This window comes from Mercurialis annua, linkage group LG4, assembly GCF_937616625.2.
Source record: "Mercurialis annua linkage group LG4, ddMerAnnu1.2, whole genome shotgun sequence".
NCBI lineage: Eukaryota > Viridiplantae > Streptophyta > Magnoliopsida > Malpighiales > Euphorbiaceae > Mercurialis > Mercurialis annua.
The window spans coordinates 39,797,795-39,816,947 of record NC_065573.1 but is presented as its reverse complement, the minus strand read 5'-3'; the positions used below and the strand labels follow the sequence as shown (position 1 = coordinate 39,816,947).

The following is a 19,153-nucleotide window of genomic DNA, read 5'->3' as shown; positions in this document are numbered from 1 at the left end:
TTTATATATCCAAACTTCCAATCAATATTATAGTGAAACTGATACATATCAAAGTTCAAAAATTATGTCACTGTCAAGCCAACCATCATTTTGTTTCAAGTTTCGTTACGTAAGAAAATCATACTCCCAACTAAGTTCGAGCTTGACATAAGCAAATGCACCGTTAGATACTGAGGAAACGGGGCATAGTTTCGATTAAGAAATAACTTGGCCGGCAGAAGACCATACTGTGCACATCAGCTAGAGGCAGATAGAGCAATGAGCTTTACAGCTTCCTCATAAGAAGAAAAAGACGCTGATCAAGTTCAAAGTGAGAGACATGAGAAGGGTCACCTTTTAGAAACATGAGAAGCCCACCATATGAAACTAACATCTCCCTGAAGCCAAAAAAACAAGGCAAACAAAAGCCGGTAAAGCCCCAACTAAACAAATACCTGTATTTCATAAGCTCAATGACCAATGATAAATATGCAATAATCAACAACCAATCAGCAAATATGTTTGCACAAATAAAAAAATATTAATTCGAAAGTTAGGATACACACGCTTTAGCCTTTCTTCCTGAACCTTCTTCTGAGATCTTGTACAACTTCCCATGCATAATGTATTCATACTTATCAGCAAGAGTTTTCCTTCCTCCCTGCAACAAATATTCAACTCATTAGCTATGAAATATTGCTTCTCCGATGGACCAACGGCTTGACAGAATCATCCAGATCACACATATGGAAAATACTTACAGCATTTGTGTCGCAATCAGATACAATAAATATAGTGGAGAGTCGAGGAACTTAGATAAAGTTCTATTTAACAGTCAAGAAAAGTAGGCAATCATCTTTTGCAACCATGTAGTCATCTAATCTGAGTCAAGATATAGTGTACAGCTAGGTTCATAAAGAGGAGAGAACATACATTTATAAATTACTCCAGAATCAATGTTGTTGCAAAATAGTAGCAGAGGAACGAGACTTACCTGAGTAAAATAACCAGTGTCAGGTGTACCATCCAAATTTAGAGTGTGAGCCAATGCCATAGTAAATTTATCACCAACAGCCATAGGAAATATTTCCGTATTCACGTCTAGTTGCATGAACATGCCACAATTCTGGCTGTGTGCTTCAATACGAGACACTGCAGGAAAGCACAAATCATGAGTAAATAAAAAAATTCAATACAGAAGCAATTAGCTATTGCTAAAAAGAGGTTTAAAGACTAGTAAGCAAATTAAATGCATACAGCTCTCATGAAAGAGTAATTAAATTGCTTCTACCAGTTCCATATTTATCTAAGTAATTTCTCAAATATGTAAACATGGCAAAATAATTTGTTAACCAGGTCCAGGATACTAATAAAAACCTTACAGTCTCGCTTTATGAAGATGTGAATACAACATAATATTAATATATCCCACCCCAAAATATAACTTTTGCTATTATCAATTCGGAAACGGTGAAAAATTCTTGTGTCCAACTTTCTTACTGCTAAAGGGTTCAACTCTACCACTATCCCATAATACTTAGAAGCTCATAATTTTCTATGAAGGCCACAATTCCTATAAACCAAGTGCACAAAAAACACGGTTTGAAGGAGTTGTGAATATCTGAATAAATGTGATCCATTAATGCTCACATGAACTTGTCACAATAATCAATAGAGTTCGGAACCAAATTACTAAACATAGCTAAAGAGCCTCCAATAACACAATTAAGGGGGCAAAAAAAGAATACCTTTATCGAATTTTTTACCATCTGGGTCAAGTTTTTCAATCACAAAAATATCCTCAAACATAATAATATTGGACATTGTCACCTCTAGACCATCCAGCCGAGGCGCCTTCAATCAGACGAGCGCTTTATGCGCTTTAGCGCTGGCCTTGGCTTGCCTGAAATTTGGAAAAGGCGTGCTTTTTTTAACTTTTTTTTAGCAATCGGAGACCACAAATCAGATGAAGAGGAAGAAGACCGGCGCTGCTGTGTTTAAGTTAGGAAAACTGGAATAGTTTAGGGAAAGAGAATAGAGAGGTTCCCTTGATGTCTTAATGGGCCTCCTTTAGCCAGCCCAAGATCAATCTTATACATTTATAATGGTTTAATCTATTAATAAATGGATTTTTTTAATTAAAAATATTTTTTTTTGTTTATATAAATAATATCATACTCTGGGTGTTTATATTTCATCTTTACCCTAAAGAGTTAAATTGATATTTTTTTTATTTTAAAAAAATTTAAAAAAAATCTTCATTTTTAGTTTATATTCTAGTTAAATGTTAATGTTATTTATAGTACAAAAACACCTTTTTAAACTGAACGATGTATTTGTAATAATAACAAATAATACATCTGTTCCAGATTCTTCTTTTAGAAATGCACCATTTTTTTAATTAAAACTTGATTATCATCACTTTTGCATATTTGTGTTAATTATTAATTTATCTTGATGAAACCTGAAAGTGTTGTATGAATTCATCATTAAATTTAAGTGGAGTTAATAATTATATAAATTGGATATGGATAAATAATTTTGATTGGATATGAAATTCATTATGAAAAAAAAAATTGGTTTATATGCTAATATTTCAATAAACGGTAAACCCATTGTGTTACGTTTTGCACTAAATTTAAAAACTATTTTATGTGATGAGGAGAATAATGAAATTGCTTTGGAGAATTTCTCACTTATTTGAATGGGAGTATTTACTTCTAATGAGAGTTGCTTTTGAAATCTAAATTTTTTTGGAGTTAATTGTTTAAGTTAAAATATATAAAATCAAATGATGTGTTGTGAATAATTTTCTGTCATGATGTTGCAACTTCCTTTTAAATCAGTCACCAAAAGATCTTCTCTTTTATTCTTCTATTTTCATTAAAATAAAGATACTAGTTATCCACAGATGACAAAACCCTGATATAATTAAGACGATCAAATTGAGTAGTGATGAACAAGATGTAATGGCTTTATCATTGTATATGTAAAATTATAAATATTGAAAGTTTATTTTGCAATTGCAATTGGTCAAACTATATAAATCAATCTATTTTAATCAACATGTACTTGTGAGAATATTTAGCTGTTTTATAGGTATTTACCTAAAAATCCTAAATTGAAAAGGTTGAAATTTATTTCGTAAAATTTTAATTGTTAAACTTAAATCGCTAAAAAAGTGAAACGTTGGAATTTGTTTCGCCAATACCCCTTTTATTTATCAAAAAAAGATTAAGTAGTGATTTTATGGTTCTTTTTCATTCGACTAAAATTAATGAATATCTAGATAATATTTAGTTATTTACAAAAAGAATTAAAACAATATCTATTAATTTGAGATGAGATAATACTATTTAACTAAGAATGGCCACTTAGCAATAGCATAACATCAAAGAATCAATTTTTCTGGCTTGTTTTCCATTAATGACGATTTCGCATTTAAGAGACTGAATGTGTTTTATTATCATTTCACTGTAATTTTCGCATTCTTTGAACCCACCAGCAGCTTCACTGTAATCGGTTTTACAAATGTTATTTCTACTCAAATAATTTTTGAATTAAACTTCGATATTTTAAAAAAAATCATTACAAGTGTAATTTTTTTTTTAAAAAAATATCAACAATTTTAGTGCAAACTTTTTTATAGTTATTCATATAATTGACCGGTGTAAAATCCTTGGAGATAACCCATCGACACTTAACTTTAATATCAATGAATGACATATATTCATACACAAATCACAAAATTAGGTACCGTAGGAAAAGGACATAATTTTAGATGTACAGAAACGTGTTCATCTTTTATCAGACTCTTCTTATGTACAATTATTTTCCTACAAGCAATTCTATGATTTACCGACAGCCAAATCATTGACGCACACTTATTTATGTTGGAGCTCCTTGTCAAACAATTGAAAGTAACTCATTTTGTAAGATGCACGACTTTTGCTGGACTCGAACTAAAACGACAATACTTCCCTATCCAATATTAACAACTTCGATACGGGAATAGGTCACGTAATAAACTAACTAAATTGCTGTCTTCTAGGGTCGACTGAAATCAGAGAAACCAAATTAAACCAAAAAAGTTGCATCAATTTGAAGAATGAAACTTGTTGTAACAGCAAGTATCTGTTTGTATTTGGCGGCCAATGCATTTATTTCCAGCTCTGCAACATTCTATTTTTATAGACTAAATAATTGTGAGCCAAACTGACCTTTAGTGCAAATCAAACTAAAAAACTAAACCAAACCAACAAAAAAAAAAAACAACCAAACCGACATTGTTTTGAATTTTTTAACATCTTTATATAAAATGTAAATATCAGGTTGAAGGAAGCAAGTTATTAAGTTGCATAATTAAGTTCTTTTAATTTACAAAAATTTGCAATGTTGTACAGTAAATTCGCAACAATTTCTCAATATCACTCTGTTGCTAAATTATTCCGCAAAAGATAACAAAAAAAGAAGTTTCTCTCTGCAAGAAATTATTGAAGAATATAAATTTTGTGTGCTGGAACTTACAGAATTTGCTGTGTGTAATTCTTTAGATTAAACAGCAGCATTCAAGGATGCTTGAGCAATTTCTAGCGCCTCCTCAACTGATGATGCTTTCAGAAGCTTGGATTTATCAATACTAGGCTGGCTCCTTGCAAGTTTAGGAAGGAGTTGAACTTCCTAAAACATCGAAAAAACGGTACAAGTTTAGAGTCTATTAAGAATAAGAATGTACACAAGTTGGGTTACCCGCCAGTTACTCGAGATCAACTTAACATATTTGAGTCAAGGTCGAGCAATTCGATTTTCGTCTCGAGCCGAAATCAAATATCAAGGCTCGTGAGGTTTCCACGTCTAAACAAACCACTTGCATTGCATGCATATAATGATAATTTTCTTTTATACCTCTAAGTTAGTGTTTGTCATCTTAATTGGTCGAATTTCATGTTTTATAATGACAAAAAAAATATACATCAAATATAATATTCTTTTCAATAGTTATTTTTATTGTTTATTGAACTCAAGTCGAGTAGTTTGGATATCATACGAGCTCAAGCTTGTATGACACACTGGAAGTCAAGCTCAAGCTGGATAACAGCTCAGCTCGTTTACACCCCTACTTAAGAACAATATGCCAATATAACAAGAAATGTCGTAGCACTTCATCAAGAAACATGTCCGAATACCAGTCTAAATAAGTATAAAAAGAATACCTCGGCACTTCCACTTTCTAGTAGAACTCCTTTAAGTTTACCTGTGAAGAAACAAGAATTAGCTACATTCACTCTCTAAAAAAGAAAAACGAAAAACCCTTATTGCAGGGGTGTGTGCGAGTGAAAGAGATTAGAGCCTCGAACTATATTACCGGAATCTATCCAGAAAGTTGCAATCTTAGGATCAAAATTTCCAATCTCAATTGCCTCGCCAACTGATATAATTAGACAATAAACATTGAGAAAATAAGAAGACAATAATCCAATTAGTGTATTACCGTAACGTTACACAAGAACAAAATCAAAAATACTAGCAAAGTCGTACCATTGTCTCCATAGAACTGCCAAAAGATTTTTCTTGGGCTCCCTTCGTACTCAAAAACCCTTGAGTAGAAGTACGGGAGATAATCATATCTGGTCATCAAGCAGTATGTTATCAACAAGAGCATATGAGCATAATTAGAGCTATTGTAGCATACTTTAAGCCCACGAACTGAATTAACATTGAGAAGCTTGAAACTTACGTGCTAGTCTGAGCACTAAGCAATGCTTTTATACAATGCTGTGCTGATCGACGAGCATGGTCTACATGTTCAACTCTTGTTGTGCGGTTATATATCTACGCATAGTACACTATGTCAACTTAAGGTAATAGAAAGACTCGGAACTAGTCGATTAGATAGAAACCTTTAATGGGAATGCTGCAACATCTCCGATTGCAAAAATTCCAGGTATCTTTGTTCTAAAGAGTCCATCAACCTGCGAATCAAATCTGTAGGAGCTCAGACTCCTTAATTATAAATATTCCAGTACAATACTACCATCCACAGTCCAAATACATGTGCAGTAGTGAAGATAACAAAAAACCACTTTCATTAACGCATAATATGGACTGTCAATGTTAAATTTATAAAGATGACGACATCATGAATGTTCCTTGAAATGTAAACATGAGTTCAAAGTTGACAAAGAGCCAGATACACAAATTGTAGAAAATTTTAGATTAAGACATCAAATGATATAGGACATGATCACCTGTATTCCACCAACTGTGGAATTTAGCCCCACTTGTTCAAAAGGACTAACAGCAGGCTTTGCTCCAATACCAATTACTACCTGCAAATTAAAACAAAAGGGAGAAGACCTCAGTTGCTCCTCCTTTTGGCTCAGAGAAGTGAAGGATCAATAGTTAAGTCAGTATGTAGATCTTTTGTCCACCTAAAGATCTAAACTTACCGTGTCTGCTTCTACAATAGATCCATCTTCAAGTTTAACAGCAGCTACACGTCCATCTGAACCAGCTTCTAAGCTCTTTATAGAGGCGCCCTGGCCAGAGACACAAGAAAATCAAAATCCCTGGTGTAAGATTACATTCAAAATTTGATCTTGATGAGCTCAAGAAAACCTATTAGTATTTAGTTCACAACAAGGCAGAGAGGGAGAGAGAAGCATGAAACCTTTAAGAATTTGACACCATTCTCTTTGTATAACTCTTCATATCTTTGAGCAAGTGAAGGAGTAAACAACCTTTGCAAAAGATGCTCCTCTGGAAAAATGATCTAATTCAAAGAACACAAAACAAGATAAGCTCAGCAAATCCAAAGAGAATCGAAAAAATTAAAATCATAAGACTTCTAATTTGAAGGTCTAGGCACCCAGCAAGTACAAAACGTTCTATCCACAAATATGGACACATTCTATTGTTCAATTAGTAAATCTTTACATTTACACAAACAACGAACATAAATCTACACATTTTTCAAGCATCACCAGACACCAAATATTGCAATGAATATTATAATCATTGTTTAATATGCCAAAAGTGAAGACAACTTTCTACAAAAGTTCGCCGAAACTCGGGTTATGAGATTCAGCAAGTGGAAATCAGACAAACCAAATAAAAAAAAGTAAGAAAATTGAAATTAAAAACAGGAAATTTGGATCAAAATTCTTGAGATGAAAAAATAAAATTAGAAAGAAAATAAGCTTCATCATAGTCCAAGTAATATGACTTTAAAATACTATGTATTAACAAAAAATTGAAGTTTCAAGAGCATCACAGAAATGACTAGCCCTGTAAGTCACAAAAGCTCTACAAATACATACTGTGGTATCAAGTTTCCAACCAACAGCTGCTGCAGCAACCTCCATGCCAATGTAACCACCACCAACGACAACCACCTTCCGTGCTTTATCCTACAAGACAAAAGAAATTTATTGCCATTAAAAGGTTTAAGAAACCCCAATTTGAAATACCAAACTAAGTTAAACAAGTTGATGCAGTTCATGAGATACGCATACTGGAGTATAATTATGCAAAGTAGTGTTGCAATTTGAATTCTTGTATATTCATTTAACTTATATAACAATGGAAATTAAAAGCATGATAGAAACTTAAAACAAAACAACAGCTTATTAACTTATGAAACATGAAATAGAGAAAGGAAAAATACCAAAGATGCTATAAGGGAATCAGCATCTGCTACATCCCTGATGTAGTGAACACCAGGAAAGTTTCCTCCAATTTTTTCTGGAAATCTACCAATAATCCAGAAATCAAGACTTGAATAGAAAAGAGATCCCATAAACAGTCAGTCAGTAACTAGACAATAAAATGCAAAAGTACCTTGTTGTAGTAGATCCTGTAGCAACAATCAGGGTTCCATACTTGAGCAACTTGCCTGAATTTGTTCCTAGAGTTTGCTTTTCAATGTCAATATTTGTTATTGGGTCTTCATACAACATCTAAACATCAAAGCCAAGAAGAAATATGGCATTTTGTAAATATCAATTTGACAAGTTCAATTATGAGATATATTTATATAATTACAAAGCAAAAGGAGAACTGTATAAAAAAAGACACAAGATTAAATTATACCTCAATCCCTTTCTCTTTATACCAATCCGGAGTTTGCCTTTCTCCACCAGAACCAACACAAGTATGAAAACCCTATCACATTAGAATTCAAGTCAAAATAAACACGAACATTATAGTCTATCAAATTTCAAGTTGGAAATAGTAATTCCCCTTATCGAACAACTTAAGCCGATGAGGCCAAATTCTAAGTTAACAAACTACAATTTCATACTTCGTCAGCCTTAATAGAACCAAAAGATTCAATTCAGTACAGAAAACTTAGGCTAATAAAGCAAAATATAACAGCAACAACTTACAGGCAAGCGTGCTGGCTTCTTATCTAATGGAAACAAGTAGCCTTTTGTCAAAGCAGGTCGCTCATATGGTGCATGTGGCTACCAAACAGAATAGAAATCAAACATTACTCAAAAATAATCATATAAACAGAAACAATTAAGCTCAGTAAATCCAGCATTTTACATTTTCACAATTAATTATCAAAGGAAAAAAAAAAAGGAAATAAACCTCCTTAGTAACAATACAAAGCCTGCCATCGGCCATTCCGTGCTCAACAAATGTCCGAGCAGCATATCCAGCTGCATTCCCGCCGCCAACGATCACAAACCTACAATCAAAAACAACACAAAATTAAACTAAAAAATTGTACGGATTACATCTCAATTTTTTTTTAAAACTAAACGTACTCGCGATTCTCATTCGAGAAGTCAGCAGAAGAGGCGGCGACGTAGCTGCGGCGGACGACGGTTGTATATCGGAAGGAAGAAGAGCGGAGGGCTCGATTAAGAGATGAGGAGTGAGGAGAGCAGAGAGATAGGCCGTGCTTAAGAGAGAGTGAATTTGAAACCGTCGCCATTAGCTTCCGCACTGCGTAAGGAGAGATCAGGGATTAGAGAAATTGATTAAGTAAATTCAGTACAGTATGTGTGAGAGATCATGAATTGGACCTGCAGACATTGGTAGGGGCTGTTTTATAGGTAGATGATGATTGAATAAAATATTATTAGTAGTATTTAAGATGGCTCTCCAAAATAACTAAGGGGCATGTCATGTCAGTCATGGCGTTTGAAGAAATAAAATATTATTAGTATTTTGAACAGAGGAAATGGGGAGAAAGTGCACCAACTCGAGTGAGTCAGTGTGGATTTTGGTATATAGTGTCCGCCATTCGAGGCTGTTGCTACTTATAATTCTGCTGGACTGAGGAAACGTTGTCGTTTGAATTGTATTGGAGTTGGAACCATCTTGTCGTTTTTTTTTTGTTCGATGGATATTGGGTTAAGTATAGTGTTTCGTCGGCAATGGCACGCTTGAGTTTAGACTAAATGGTTATAGCGTTTTCAACTGCATTAAGAGATTATGGTTTAAATTTTATCTCCGTAATTAAAACTTAAGGTCGTCTTCAACCCACTTTAAATATAAAATTCTATTTTTTAGAGTTACTCCTCTTCTCCGATGAGTCGTCTAAGGAGCGATTTGCTCCTCAATAAATGAGGAACATATTTGCTTTTAGGAAAAATGAGGAGCAGATCTACTCCTTATTGGACAAACCCATCGTTAGGTCTGTTCATCTTCAATAGTCCTAACGGTGGTTCTGTTTAAAACAGACACACCGTCAGAATTTAGTGTATAGGGTTAGATTTAGGGTGTCTTTTTCAACAGAACAGACCCAACGTCGAATCTGTTCTCCTTCAATAGATTGGTCGGAAAATTTTCCAACCAATCTGTTAAAAAAATGTAGAAAATGTTTTTTTGGAAAAGGTTTAAAAAAATCTCTAGTTAAATTTGTTTAAATTGTTTTAATTAGAGTTTAATTAGAATTAATTAATATTTAAATGTGATTAATTAGAATTAATTATAATTTTTATAAATTCCACTCTCCAATTAAGTGCCACGTTAGCATGGGGAGGTTCTTGAGTCGGTTTTGCTAAATTCAGGATAAAAGCGATCCTATTTCAGACGTTTGGATTTTTTTTAATATTTTATGCCAAATTGAGGTGGTAAAGTGATTATTTGTTCGGATACTAAAGTAGCCATGTTTCTTATTATGGCAGTTTAGTTGGTCTGAATATTTTCAATTTGAACTTTTGACTTACTGGATATTTTACATGAAATACTGGAGCAAAAACAGGAGAATCAAAATCAACTTGGATGGTACCGCAGCTTGTTTTTTTTACTTAAAGTCTAATGGTAAAAAAAACCAAACTTTTATAATTGGGAAAAGGGGCAAATATGCCCCTAATGTATATACCGGGGAACACATTGGCCCCTAATGTCATGAAAGGTCAGAATACAGTCCTAATGAATTCAGAATGGGCCTATAATGCCCTTAAGACTAACGGGCTCATCAGCTCCGTTAACAAATACTTACATGGCTTAATGAAGTCCCACGTGGCCAACTAATGAGAATTGTTACGTTGCCCACATTGCTACGTATTTTTGCCAAAAAATGGAAATTAAAATCCAGTAACTCGTTTCGTTCTTCTTTTTACTTTTTCAATCACACTCTCAATCATCTTCAAGCTGAGCTAGCTCCAAGCACTGAAGGAATCACTCGCGCCATTAACCAAACCATTAATCCTTGTTAAATCTATGCTTTTTACTGAGCAACGGCACCTAATTTTCTTGACCTGGTCTCCATGAGTGCTCTGTTCCCCATTAGTTGGTTAATGATTTCAGAACCAAGCAACATCCATTTTTCGGCTTCACCATAAATCCCAAATCAATCTCTCTTTATACCCATTTCATGTTCTTGCAAAGCTGTCAATTTCACTAATAATATTTCTTACTCTTTTCCAAACATCTCATAAACTATTCAAAAAGGTGACACCTTTTACCTCATATCTACTAATAATTTCTAAAATCTTACCATTTTCATAAATTCCACATAGAGATAAATAGAGTCCGAGATTTATATCTCAATACACAATGCTCATCAAGTGGGTTTTCTTAGAAAATGCTTCCATTAAACAGCTCCTTATTCTCTCTTCATTAACAATCATGGCAAAAAGATTAGAACATGAAGCAGAAAAATAAAAATAAATGCAAAATAACAATTACCCAACTCAAAAATCAACAAGAACAAAAATAAAAATGTTCAAAATTAGTTGAACTCGATTCAACATAGCCTGCAAATTTCAGAGAAATTATGATCTTTGAGAGGAACCCAATTGATTTCTGGTGAATTACATTGATGTGTCTTCGAATCTTGAATACGACCATCTGACGAGGCAAGAACTTAGAGTGCTGGTCGGACAAGGATTAGGAATAGCAACGACGGAAAAGCGGCAAGGCAATGATGGAGCGGGGATACAACGATGGGAAATCTAGGTAAGGTCGACAACGGTTAAGGGTAGCAACAGTGAGGGAGGGGATGCAACGGTTGAGGGGTCCGTCCCTACGGTTTGGTTTTGGGCAAGGGAAGGAAGGTGGCAGCTTGGGCGATTCGATGGTTTATTTATGTGAGGTAAGGTTATTTGTTGACAACAGTGATAATTCTCATTTGGTTGCCACGTAGGATTTTATAAAGCCACATAAACATTTGTTAACGGAGCTAACGAGTCTGTTAGCCTTAAGGGCGTTGTAGGCTCATTTTAGATACATTAAGGCTGTATTTTGACCTTTTCTAACATTAGGGGCCAATGTGTTCCCCGGTATATACATTAGGGGCATATTTGCACCTTTTCCCTTTATAATTTGTTACAATTTAAACTAAATCTTTTAATTTTTACAACAATAATCAATTTATATTTATTTTACAATAATAGTTAAATTGGTGGTCAAACTTGTTGTTTTCAATTAAGATATTAGGCTATTATTATTTTTTGATGTATAAAAATATATTAAAAATCACAAAAAGTGGCAAAAAACTCAAATAAATTCATATGAAAAGTGCAATTTGGCTATTATTGCAACAAAAAAAATGCAATTTAGCTATTATTATAAAAAGGCTTAATTACTTAAAAACACCTCACCTTGTACTTTTTTTTCGTTTATACCCCGACCTAGGAAAAATTTCAATTGTACCCTATTTCGGGTTTTTCGTTTTCATCTCTACTCTGAAGCACTAAATTGATATTTTTTCACCAAAAAAAATTAAAATAGTCCTTCATTTTTAATCTATATTCTAATTAGACGTTAATGTTATTAATTTTACAAAAACACCATCATCTTTAAAAAAAATCAACTAATAATTATTATTTAATTTATATTAATTATCAATAATTTTTTTTAAAATAAAAAACCGTAAAAAAATTAAAAATTACATAAAAATTAAAAAATTTCGATCTACCAACATACTTTTCCGATTTAAAAACCCGTCACTTAATTTAAACAAAAAAAATATTTTTTTTTTCAATTTTTGTACTCCTATAAACTTAATTTCATCCTTGGACGGAGGAGCTGCTGCTCCTCGGCTTCCCCGAAAGGGAACGGCGGCTCCTCCGGCGATCTCGGGCGGAGGAGCACAAAAATTGAAAAAAAAATAATTTTTTATTTAAATTAAGTGACGGGTTCTTAAATCTGAGAAGTATGGTGGTATATCGGATTTTATTTTTTAATAATTTAATTTTTCAATAAATTTTTCAAAAACAATTAATTATTAGAATTTATTTAAACTTTTATAAAGTTGAAGGACTTCTTTGTATTTGTCCAAATAAGAAAAAATATGGTAAAATTCTTCTATTTTGTTGTTATTAACGTTTTTATCCTTATATTATTTAAATCGTCAATTGTACCCTTAGTTGGGATAGAGATGAAAACGAAAACCCAAAATAGGGTACAATCGAAATTTTTCCTAGGTCGAGGTATAAACGAAAAAAAAAGTACAAGGTGGGGTGTTTTTAAGTAATTAAGCCTTTTAAAAATTAAAAAGGTTTGATTTAAATTGCAACAAGTCGTAAAGATTTGTGTTTTTTTTGCCATTACTTAATGATATCTTGCTGTGCTATATCCCTGTTATATCGAGGATTAATCATATATTTTGAGGAGGTCGAGCGTGGCAAGTGGCTCTAAGCATATTTTGTGTAAAATCATGTAGTGACACCTCTAAATCTACTGAAGATCCTTGCTTAGAAGCACTTGAACTAGTTTTCATTGTTGTTTATTTGTACTGCATCACATTTTTTTAACGATTTGGTTGTGTTATTAACTATTATACTTCCATCTTTTCATTACGTAGAATGTTAGTTACTTTTTGATGTCATAATTATGTGAAAAATGATACTTCACAAAAGCAAATGTATTAATACATTCTTCACTTGGGGTACATTTGATATTTTCAATAGGGAAATTCTTTAAGTAGCAGAGATTTATATAGGAAGATTAAAATTTGGTGCATAATAACATAAATCATCGCAAAGGCCAGGAATTTTTTCCATAATCCTAGCAATTTATTATGAGTTCCATTTTGCAAGAGCTGCAAATCATGGCAATTTATATTACATCGCATACATGCAATTATATAAGGATCGGCTTCACCATCAACTTGCTCATCATCGGACCTGTAATCATCATAATCACCGCTCAGCTTCTCATCACTCGTTTTTTCCTCCATCTTTGCCCCAACGTCCTCCGTCATAGTATCCTGGATTGCAGAATGTTTGTAAGTAACATTACATAACACCTAACCGAATGACGAAGAACATACCTCTTATAGATGGAGATTTATAAGGATAGGCAAAATAACAAACAGTGTCCCAATGAACTTCAATAACCTGTGATTGCCAGGGAATCACCTAAAGTTCAACTGATAACAAAAGGCTCAATAAATATTTATCTATATGATTATATAAATATAATTTTTTTTGTTAAGATTCAAATAAAATGAAAACTTCAAGCACTGAATAATAAATGTTTTACATTTTTACGTTGAAAAGTATTAAATCTCAGTTTGATGTTGAGACTAGGAGAAATGGCAGGAGATAGTTTGTTGCTTCTGCTTGTTGTTCTGCTTTTTAGCAAAGTGTATAGCTGCTAGTCAGCTTGTTTTTTTTTCCGCCAGGATTGGCTTTCAAAGCAAAAAAATAGCTGCTTCGTTTGGTGATTGACTAAAAAAAGAACTAACAAATGATAACAAAAATCACATTAAGCACAGGACTAAATTATAAATGTAGGACTGAAGAAACACAGGACAAGTACATTTAGGAGTCTGCACAATTCATCAAAAAAAAAATCTGCTGCACATTACTGCAATTGCTGTATTAAACGATGGAAAGGAAACAAGGTTCGCATAAACAAAATTGAAAAAGGTTTACATTAACAAAAATGTAAGTTATTCACATCAAAAGCAAAAGAACTTAAGAATTAAACAGAATTTAATGATTAGCTGTTTGGAATTTTAAGATGGAATATAAGATGAACATAAATCTGCTTTGAATGCATAATTAGTATAAATATAACAGCACAAGGCTACTACTTCTACTACTAAGCTCAATGCTGAGACTTCAAACATCTATCCTCTCACCATACATTTTTTTTTCTGTATAAAACAATGAATGACAATAGCTGAAAAGAACAAAAACCTAATACCAATTTTAACATGAGTTCCCGACAGCATTGCTTCGAAAAATTACTCAACTCCTATAAACTAAAACTTCTCATGAGGCAATCACTGTTACGGGAGAGGCATAGATTGCGGCATGAAGCTGATCCTCCTCTGCGTAATTTCCAAGCTTGCTCGTTTCGCCATCAGTCAAGAGAGAACAGAAAAAAGGTCTTGTCAGAAGCCCAAGATATCTCAACTGAATTCATCGACTCTTCAATGTCAGAATCACACAATGTGTGAGCTGAATTCATCAACATTTCATCCTTTGATTCATAGATTGCATAATCACACTGGATCCCTGATAAGAATTGGTGATCTAATTGCATCTCTGCAGTAAATCTAAAAGCAGCCTTCTTCACCAAACATGCTTTCAAGAAAGCCTTTGCATCCTTCGAAATCTGATTAGGAATTTTAGGCAATTCGCAGCAATCGCCAATCTTTTTCAAAATCTCAGTAGCTGTTGTACGAACAACTGAATCCCAAACCTTGTTGCCTGTTAACATCTCAAAAACAATGCATCCGAGAGCCTAAATATCAGACGGAGTCTCCTGAATTCCATCGGCCACCGTCTCCGGCGCCATATACATAGTAGTCCCTCCAATGTCAGAATCACCAAGCTCCCTGTTTCTCACAATTTTCTTCGCCAACCCTAAATCGCCGATCTTCGGAACAAATTCAGAGCCACCAGTAGACACAAGCAGAACATTGGCAGGCTTTAAATCACAATGCACATAGCCATAGCTATGAATATAATAATGAATCCCTTTAAGAATAAACCTTGTATATCTCTTGACATCAGATTCAGGCAACCCACAGCCACCGGATTGCTTGATCAGAGAAGCTAGGGTTCCGCCAGAAGCGTACTCTAACAGAATGTTGTAAAACATATGACCATACTGATCAGTTGTAGTTTCTTCGCCAAAGCATTGAAGAATATAAGGACAATCATAAAGATTGTTGTAAATTTCCTTCTCCTTCTGTAATGAACTTGATTTACAAACCTCAGCCGATTTAAGCATAATTGGACGATTTCTTGAGTCGGGTTTCCTCAGTTTAGCAATATAAACCGACCCAAATCCTCCTTTCCCAAGCAATGAACCTCTCAACCAAGAAATTCCATTGTTATAAACCGAACCAAATTGTACTTCTTCTCCTTTCATCGTTGTTGAATCAAATTTCCTCTTCATCATTACGTACTGTGTATTTCTTCTACTGAAAATAAGAGAACTTTCTGAACTCACTGAACTGAAAAGTTTAAGAATGTAAGCCAAAGGGTGGCGTTTAGGGTTCTATTGTGATTGCTTTTCTTACTTCAAACTAGATTAGGAACTTGCCGCCTTATTACCTGAACTTGTGTCCCTGTGTTACTCGTCTGTTGGTAAAAAAAGGTAATTACAAATCCAATAGAATATTTTATTACGAAATAGATCCAAAACTTCTAAAATATTTTCAAAGAAACCCTCCAACTCTCAATTGTTTGATGAGAAAAAAAGAAAAAGGATAATTTTAACACCCATAATTTATGACAGCGAACTAAATAGTTAAAAGTTTAGTATGTTTCAAATCAAAGTAAGTCTACTATTTTTATTTGAAAGTATGAATAAATTCAACCTAATTTTTATTGGGCCTAATGCCTCCAAAAATTCCGACTTTTTAACCCCAATTCAATCCTATCATGACGTTGAAAACTGGTCAATTTTACCTTATTTTGCATTTTTATGTTTCAATTGTACCCTGAAATATTAAATTGATGTCTTTTTCATTTGGAAAAAATTAAAAAAGTTCTCTATGTCTATAATATATTAATTATATGTTGAAAATTTATTTAGATGTGGTTAAATTAATTAAGAATTGAAATTAGTTTTAATTTGGATATGATTTTTAGTTAATTTTTAAAAATAAAAGACTTATTTGTAATTTTTTATTGAAAATAAGTTTGATTTTATCTTTAAACTTAATTAATTAAATGATTTCATCATTTTAAATAAAAAATTATGAAATATTTAAAAATTAGGATACAATTAAAACGAGAAAATGCGAAATAAATGACCAGTTTTCAACGTTAGGGTAGAATTAAAAAGAGGCTAAAAGGTCGAGGTTTTTAAGATATTAGGCCTTTTTATTATGTATTAAATTTTCTTTCATCATTACGTTCATTGTATTTGTTCTAACCTAATTTGTATTTTCTCAAATTTTCTATGAGTTTAATGAAACCTTAAAAAAGGATTTGATTTGATTTCCGAACCAAAAAGACCAACATATTGCTGGTTATTTTTGTAGCAAGAAGATATAATGGCAAAATAAAACCCTCTACTATTGGAAACCTAACTATACGAACAAGAATGACTTACATAAATCAACTATTGAAAAACTAAAAGAAATATTTTTATTATTATATATAATTATATTAATTAAACAACCAAGATATGTACATCAAAGAAAAAACAATACGATACTAATCAACCTTATTATAATTAAATAAATACATAACTATTACTTTAAACAAATCTCATATATATAAACCGCTATCAAAAGGAATACCGGTATTTGGTATCCATTGATCGCCGCTTATGAATTTAGAGACAGTATATTGCTCCGCCATACGGATGTCTAGAGTAGAATGAACTCCAGGCCAGTTAACTCGTTTATTCACCACAGCCCCTGCGCCTTGATTTTTAAATTCGGCATAAAATAAGGTACTTTCATAAGTAGTATTCCAGCGCAACCATCCTTGTGAGTTAATGATGGAACTCATGTAAGATTGCAAGAAAACAGTTCTCGAGTATGCTTTCCATGGCCGACCCAAAAAAGTTGGCGTCGGATTTTTGGAGTTCAATAAATCTTCATCTCCCGTAATGTTGCACAGCTGAAATGCAAATCCATCGCCTGATGTTGGAGTGAGACGTCCGTTTGCAGTCAATGCATTTTCTTGAGGCGGAAGAGCTTGTCTTGCTAGAATTTGACATTTTTGGAAAAATGCCGGCCCTTCTCCAAATATAAAATCCACCGTCCCAAAAATAGTGCACTCCCGATAAAATTGAGGACCGTTGTGTATATATAAAGTATCTTGATACCCTTTAATTTCCAATAGATAAAATGCCGAATTAGGAGAATTAGAGCGGAGCGCCACAGCTTGCTTACCCTCGGCACCAGCAGTATTTTGAACAGTTAAGTTCATTGCTATAAAATTCGGCCCATCAATGTTCAGTGTAGCAGAACTAGATATAGGAAACCCTGATGCAAAACTTCTATTGTTTGAAATGACAGTCTCTTTGATACCGTCGCCAATAAGAACAATATTGTTTTTTTCTGAAGGAATGTATACGATTTCCATATAAAACCCCTTTTTGATATATATCACATAATAAGAAGTACTCCCCACCGGTGCAGCTTTTAGAGCCTCACTTATAGTTATGTAGTTGCCTGAACCGTCTGATGCAACAGTAGTATTGTAAGTAAAAATATTATTAGAATAAACATCAAGAAAAAAGAACGAGAAAAACCAAAAACTAAAGAGAAAAATAGAAGAAAAAGATGGCATATTTTCTGTATTTTGAAGTTTGATATTAGATTTGTAGTGCAAGACAAGGAATAGTGTGATGAGTTTATATAGTTGCATGAATTGCATGAGAATTAGTAGTAAAACATAACACACGTCAACAATTCGATTTATTTTAATTTAAATTTATAAAATGTTTCCTGATTGGTAATAATTTAATAATTATCTCCATGCAACTCAGGAAATATTTCCTCATCAACTTACACACGTCAACAATTTGATTTAATTTTAATTTTAATCTATAGAATGTTTCCTGATTGGTATAATTTAATAATTATCTCCATGCAACTCAGAAAATATTTCCTCATCAGTAACACTCTTAACTTTCCATAATAATAATTAATACCCTAGATGAAATTTACATGTATAGCAGTTCCCTGAATAGTACAAAAGGTTTCCTAATATAATTAAATAATAATCTCAATCCAACTCATAAAATATAATTTCCTCATCAAGAAAACTCTAGCTTTCTTTTCTATAATTTAGTTTACCTTAATAGTGTGATGAATTTATATATGGTTGCATTAATTGCATTAGAATTCATAGTAGTAGTTATCTTTAACATAACACGTCAACAATTCAATAATTAATAGGGTAAAAAAAAAATTCAATAATTATTGTAATTTTAATAAATAAAATGTTTTCTAATTAGTATAATCAGGGCCGGCCTTAGATGAATTGAGGCCCTAGGCGGTTAAATAAATATAAATTACATATTAATTGTTTTTAATATAATAATAGATGAGTTTTTATATTATAAGTAATAAAAATATATTGCATGTAAATAAATATACTAATAAATACATAAAAATCTCAAAATTTAATTATAATTATAAAATATTAATACTCTTTAAAATTAAAAAAATCTTGAACGAACTTGTTATTATTTTTTTATGAACATAAGCTAAAAAAAGATAATTTAATAAAAATATATTTTTAAAAACCAACTTGTAACGAAACTATACTGTCATCAATATTGGATT

The 19,153-nt window shown here is 32.6% G+C and overlaps 5 protein-coding genes across 5 annotated transcripts; all 5 read right to left on the bottom strand.

Moving 5' to 3' along the window:
* LOC126676248 (DNA-directed RNA polymerases II, IV and V subunit 8B-like) lies at nucleotides 1-2,001 on the bottom strand. The gene is made up of 4 exons (XM_050370410.2): nucleotides 1,728-2,001; nucleotides 974-1,131; nucleotides 546-640; nucleotides 1-377 (listed from the first exon to the last, which is right to left on the bottom strand). Exons 1-4 carry the CDS (start codon nucleotides 1,801-1,803, stop codon nucleotides 266-268), a joined length of 441 nt encoding a protein of 146 aa, XP_050226367.1. The 5' UTR covers nucleotides 1,804-2,001; the 3' UTR covers nucleotides 1-265.
* A 2,310-nt stretch (nucleotides 2,002-4,311) lies between these two features.
* Nucleotides 4,312-9,223, bottom strand: LOC126678446 (monodehydroascorbate reductase, chloroplastic/mitochondrial). Its single transcript, XM_050373343.2, has 17 exons — nucleotides 9,015-9,223; nucleotides 8,754-8,934; nucleotides 8,575-8,674; nucleotides 8,367-8,444; nucleotides 8,071-8,142; nucleotides 7,819-7,937; nucleotides 7,646-7,730; nucleotides 7,299-7,388; nucleotides 6,650-6,751; nucleotides 6,429-6,518; nucleotides 6,228-6,308; nucleotides 5,880-5,951; nucleotides 5,717-5,811; nucleotides 5,518-5,606; nucleotides 5,345-5,407; nucleotides 5,193-5,233; nucleotides 4,312-4,659 (listed from the first exon to the last, which is right to left on the bottom strand). The coding sequence occupies exons 1-17, from the start codon at nucleotides 9,022-9,024 to the stop codon at nucleotides 4,534-4,536; spliced, it is 1,494 nt and encodes a 497-aa protein (XP_050229300.1). The 5' UTR covers nucleotides 9,025-9,223; the 3' UTR covers nucleotides 4,312-4,533.
* A 5,531-nt stretch (nucleotides 9,224-14,754) lies between these two features.
* Nucleotides 14,755-15,114, bottom strand: LOC126679131 (mitogen-activated protein kinase kinase kinase 20-like). The gene has a single exon (XM_050374072.1). The coding sequence runs from the start codon at nucleotides 15,112-15,114 to the stop codon at nucleotides 14,755-14,757; it is 360 nt and encodes a 119-aa protein (XP_050230029.1).
* Nucleotides 15,115-15,138: 24 nt separating this feature from the next.
* On the bottom strand, nucleotides 15,139-15,801 carry LOC126679132 (mitogen-activated protein kinase kinase kinase 20-like). The gene has a single exon (XM_050374073.1). It carries the CDS (start codon nucleotides 15,799-15,801, stop codon nucleotides 15,139-15,141), a length of 663 nt encoding a protein of 220 aa, XP_050230030.1.
* Nucleotides 15,802-17,120: 1,319 nt separating this feature from the next.
* LOC126678697 (probable pectinesterase/pectinesterase inhibitor 44) lies at nucleotides 17,121-17,945 on the bottom strand. Its single transcript, XM_050373592.1, has one exon. It carries the CDS (start codon nucleotides 17,943-17,945, stop codon nucleotides 17,121-17,123), a length of 825 nt encoding a protein of 274 aa, XP_050229549.1.
* Nucleotides 17,946-19,153: the final 1,208 nt, after the last annotated feature.

Coding starts and splice junctions, on each gene's coding strand:
- LOC126676248 (XM_050370410.2), bottom strand. CDS start 1,803: ATGTCCAATATTATTATGTTTGAGGATATTTTTGTGATTGAAAAACTT. Junction 1,132..1,727: donor TGGTAAAAAATTCGATAAAG/GTATTCTTTTTT, acceptor GCTTTCCTGCAG/TGTCTCGTATTGAAGCACAC. Junction 378..545: donor TCAGGAAGAAAGGCTAAAGC/GTGTGTATCCTA, acceptor TTTTGGCTTCAG/GGAGATGTTAGTTTCATATG.
- LOC126678446 (XM_050373343.2), bottom strand. Junction 7,731..7,818: donor ACAGGATCTACTACAACAAG/GTACTTTTGCAT, acceptor GATTATTGGTAG/ATTTCCAGAAAAAATTGGAG. Junction 6,519..6,649: donor ATGGTGTCAAATTCTTAAAG/GTTTCATGCTTC, acceptor GTCTCTGGCCAG/GGCGCCTCTATAAAGAGCTT.
- LOC126679131 (XM_050374072.1), bottom strand. CDS start 15,114: ATGTTAACAGGCAACAAGGTTTGGGATTCAGTTGTTCGTACAACAGCT.
- LOC126679132 (XM_050374073.1), bottom strand. CDS start 15,801: ATGATGAAGAGGAAATTTGATTCAACAACGATGAAAGGAGAAGAAGTA.
- LOC126678697 (XM_050373592.1), bottom strand. CDS start 17,945: ATGGAAATCGTATACATTCCTTCAGAAAAAAACAATATTGTTCTTATT.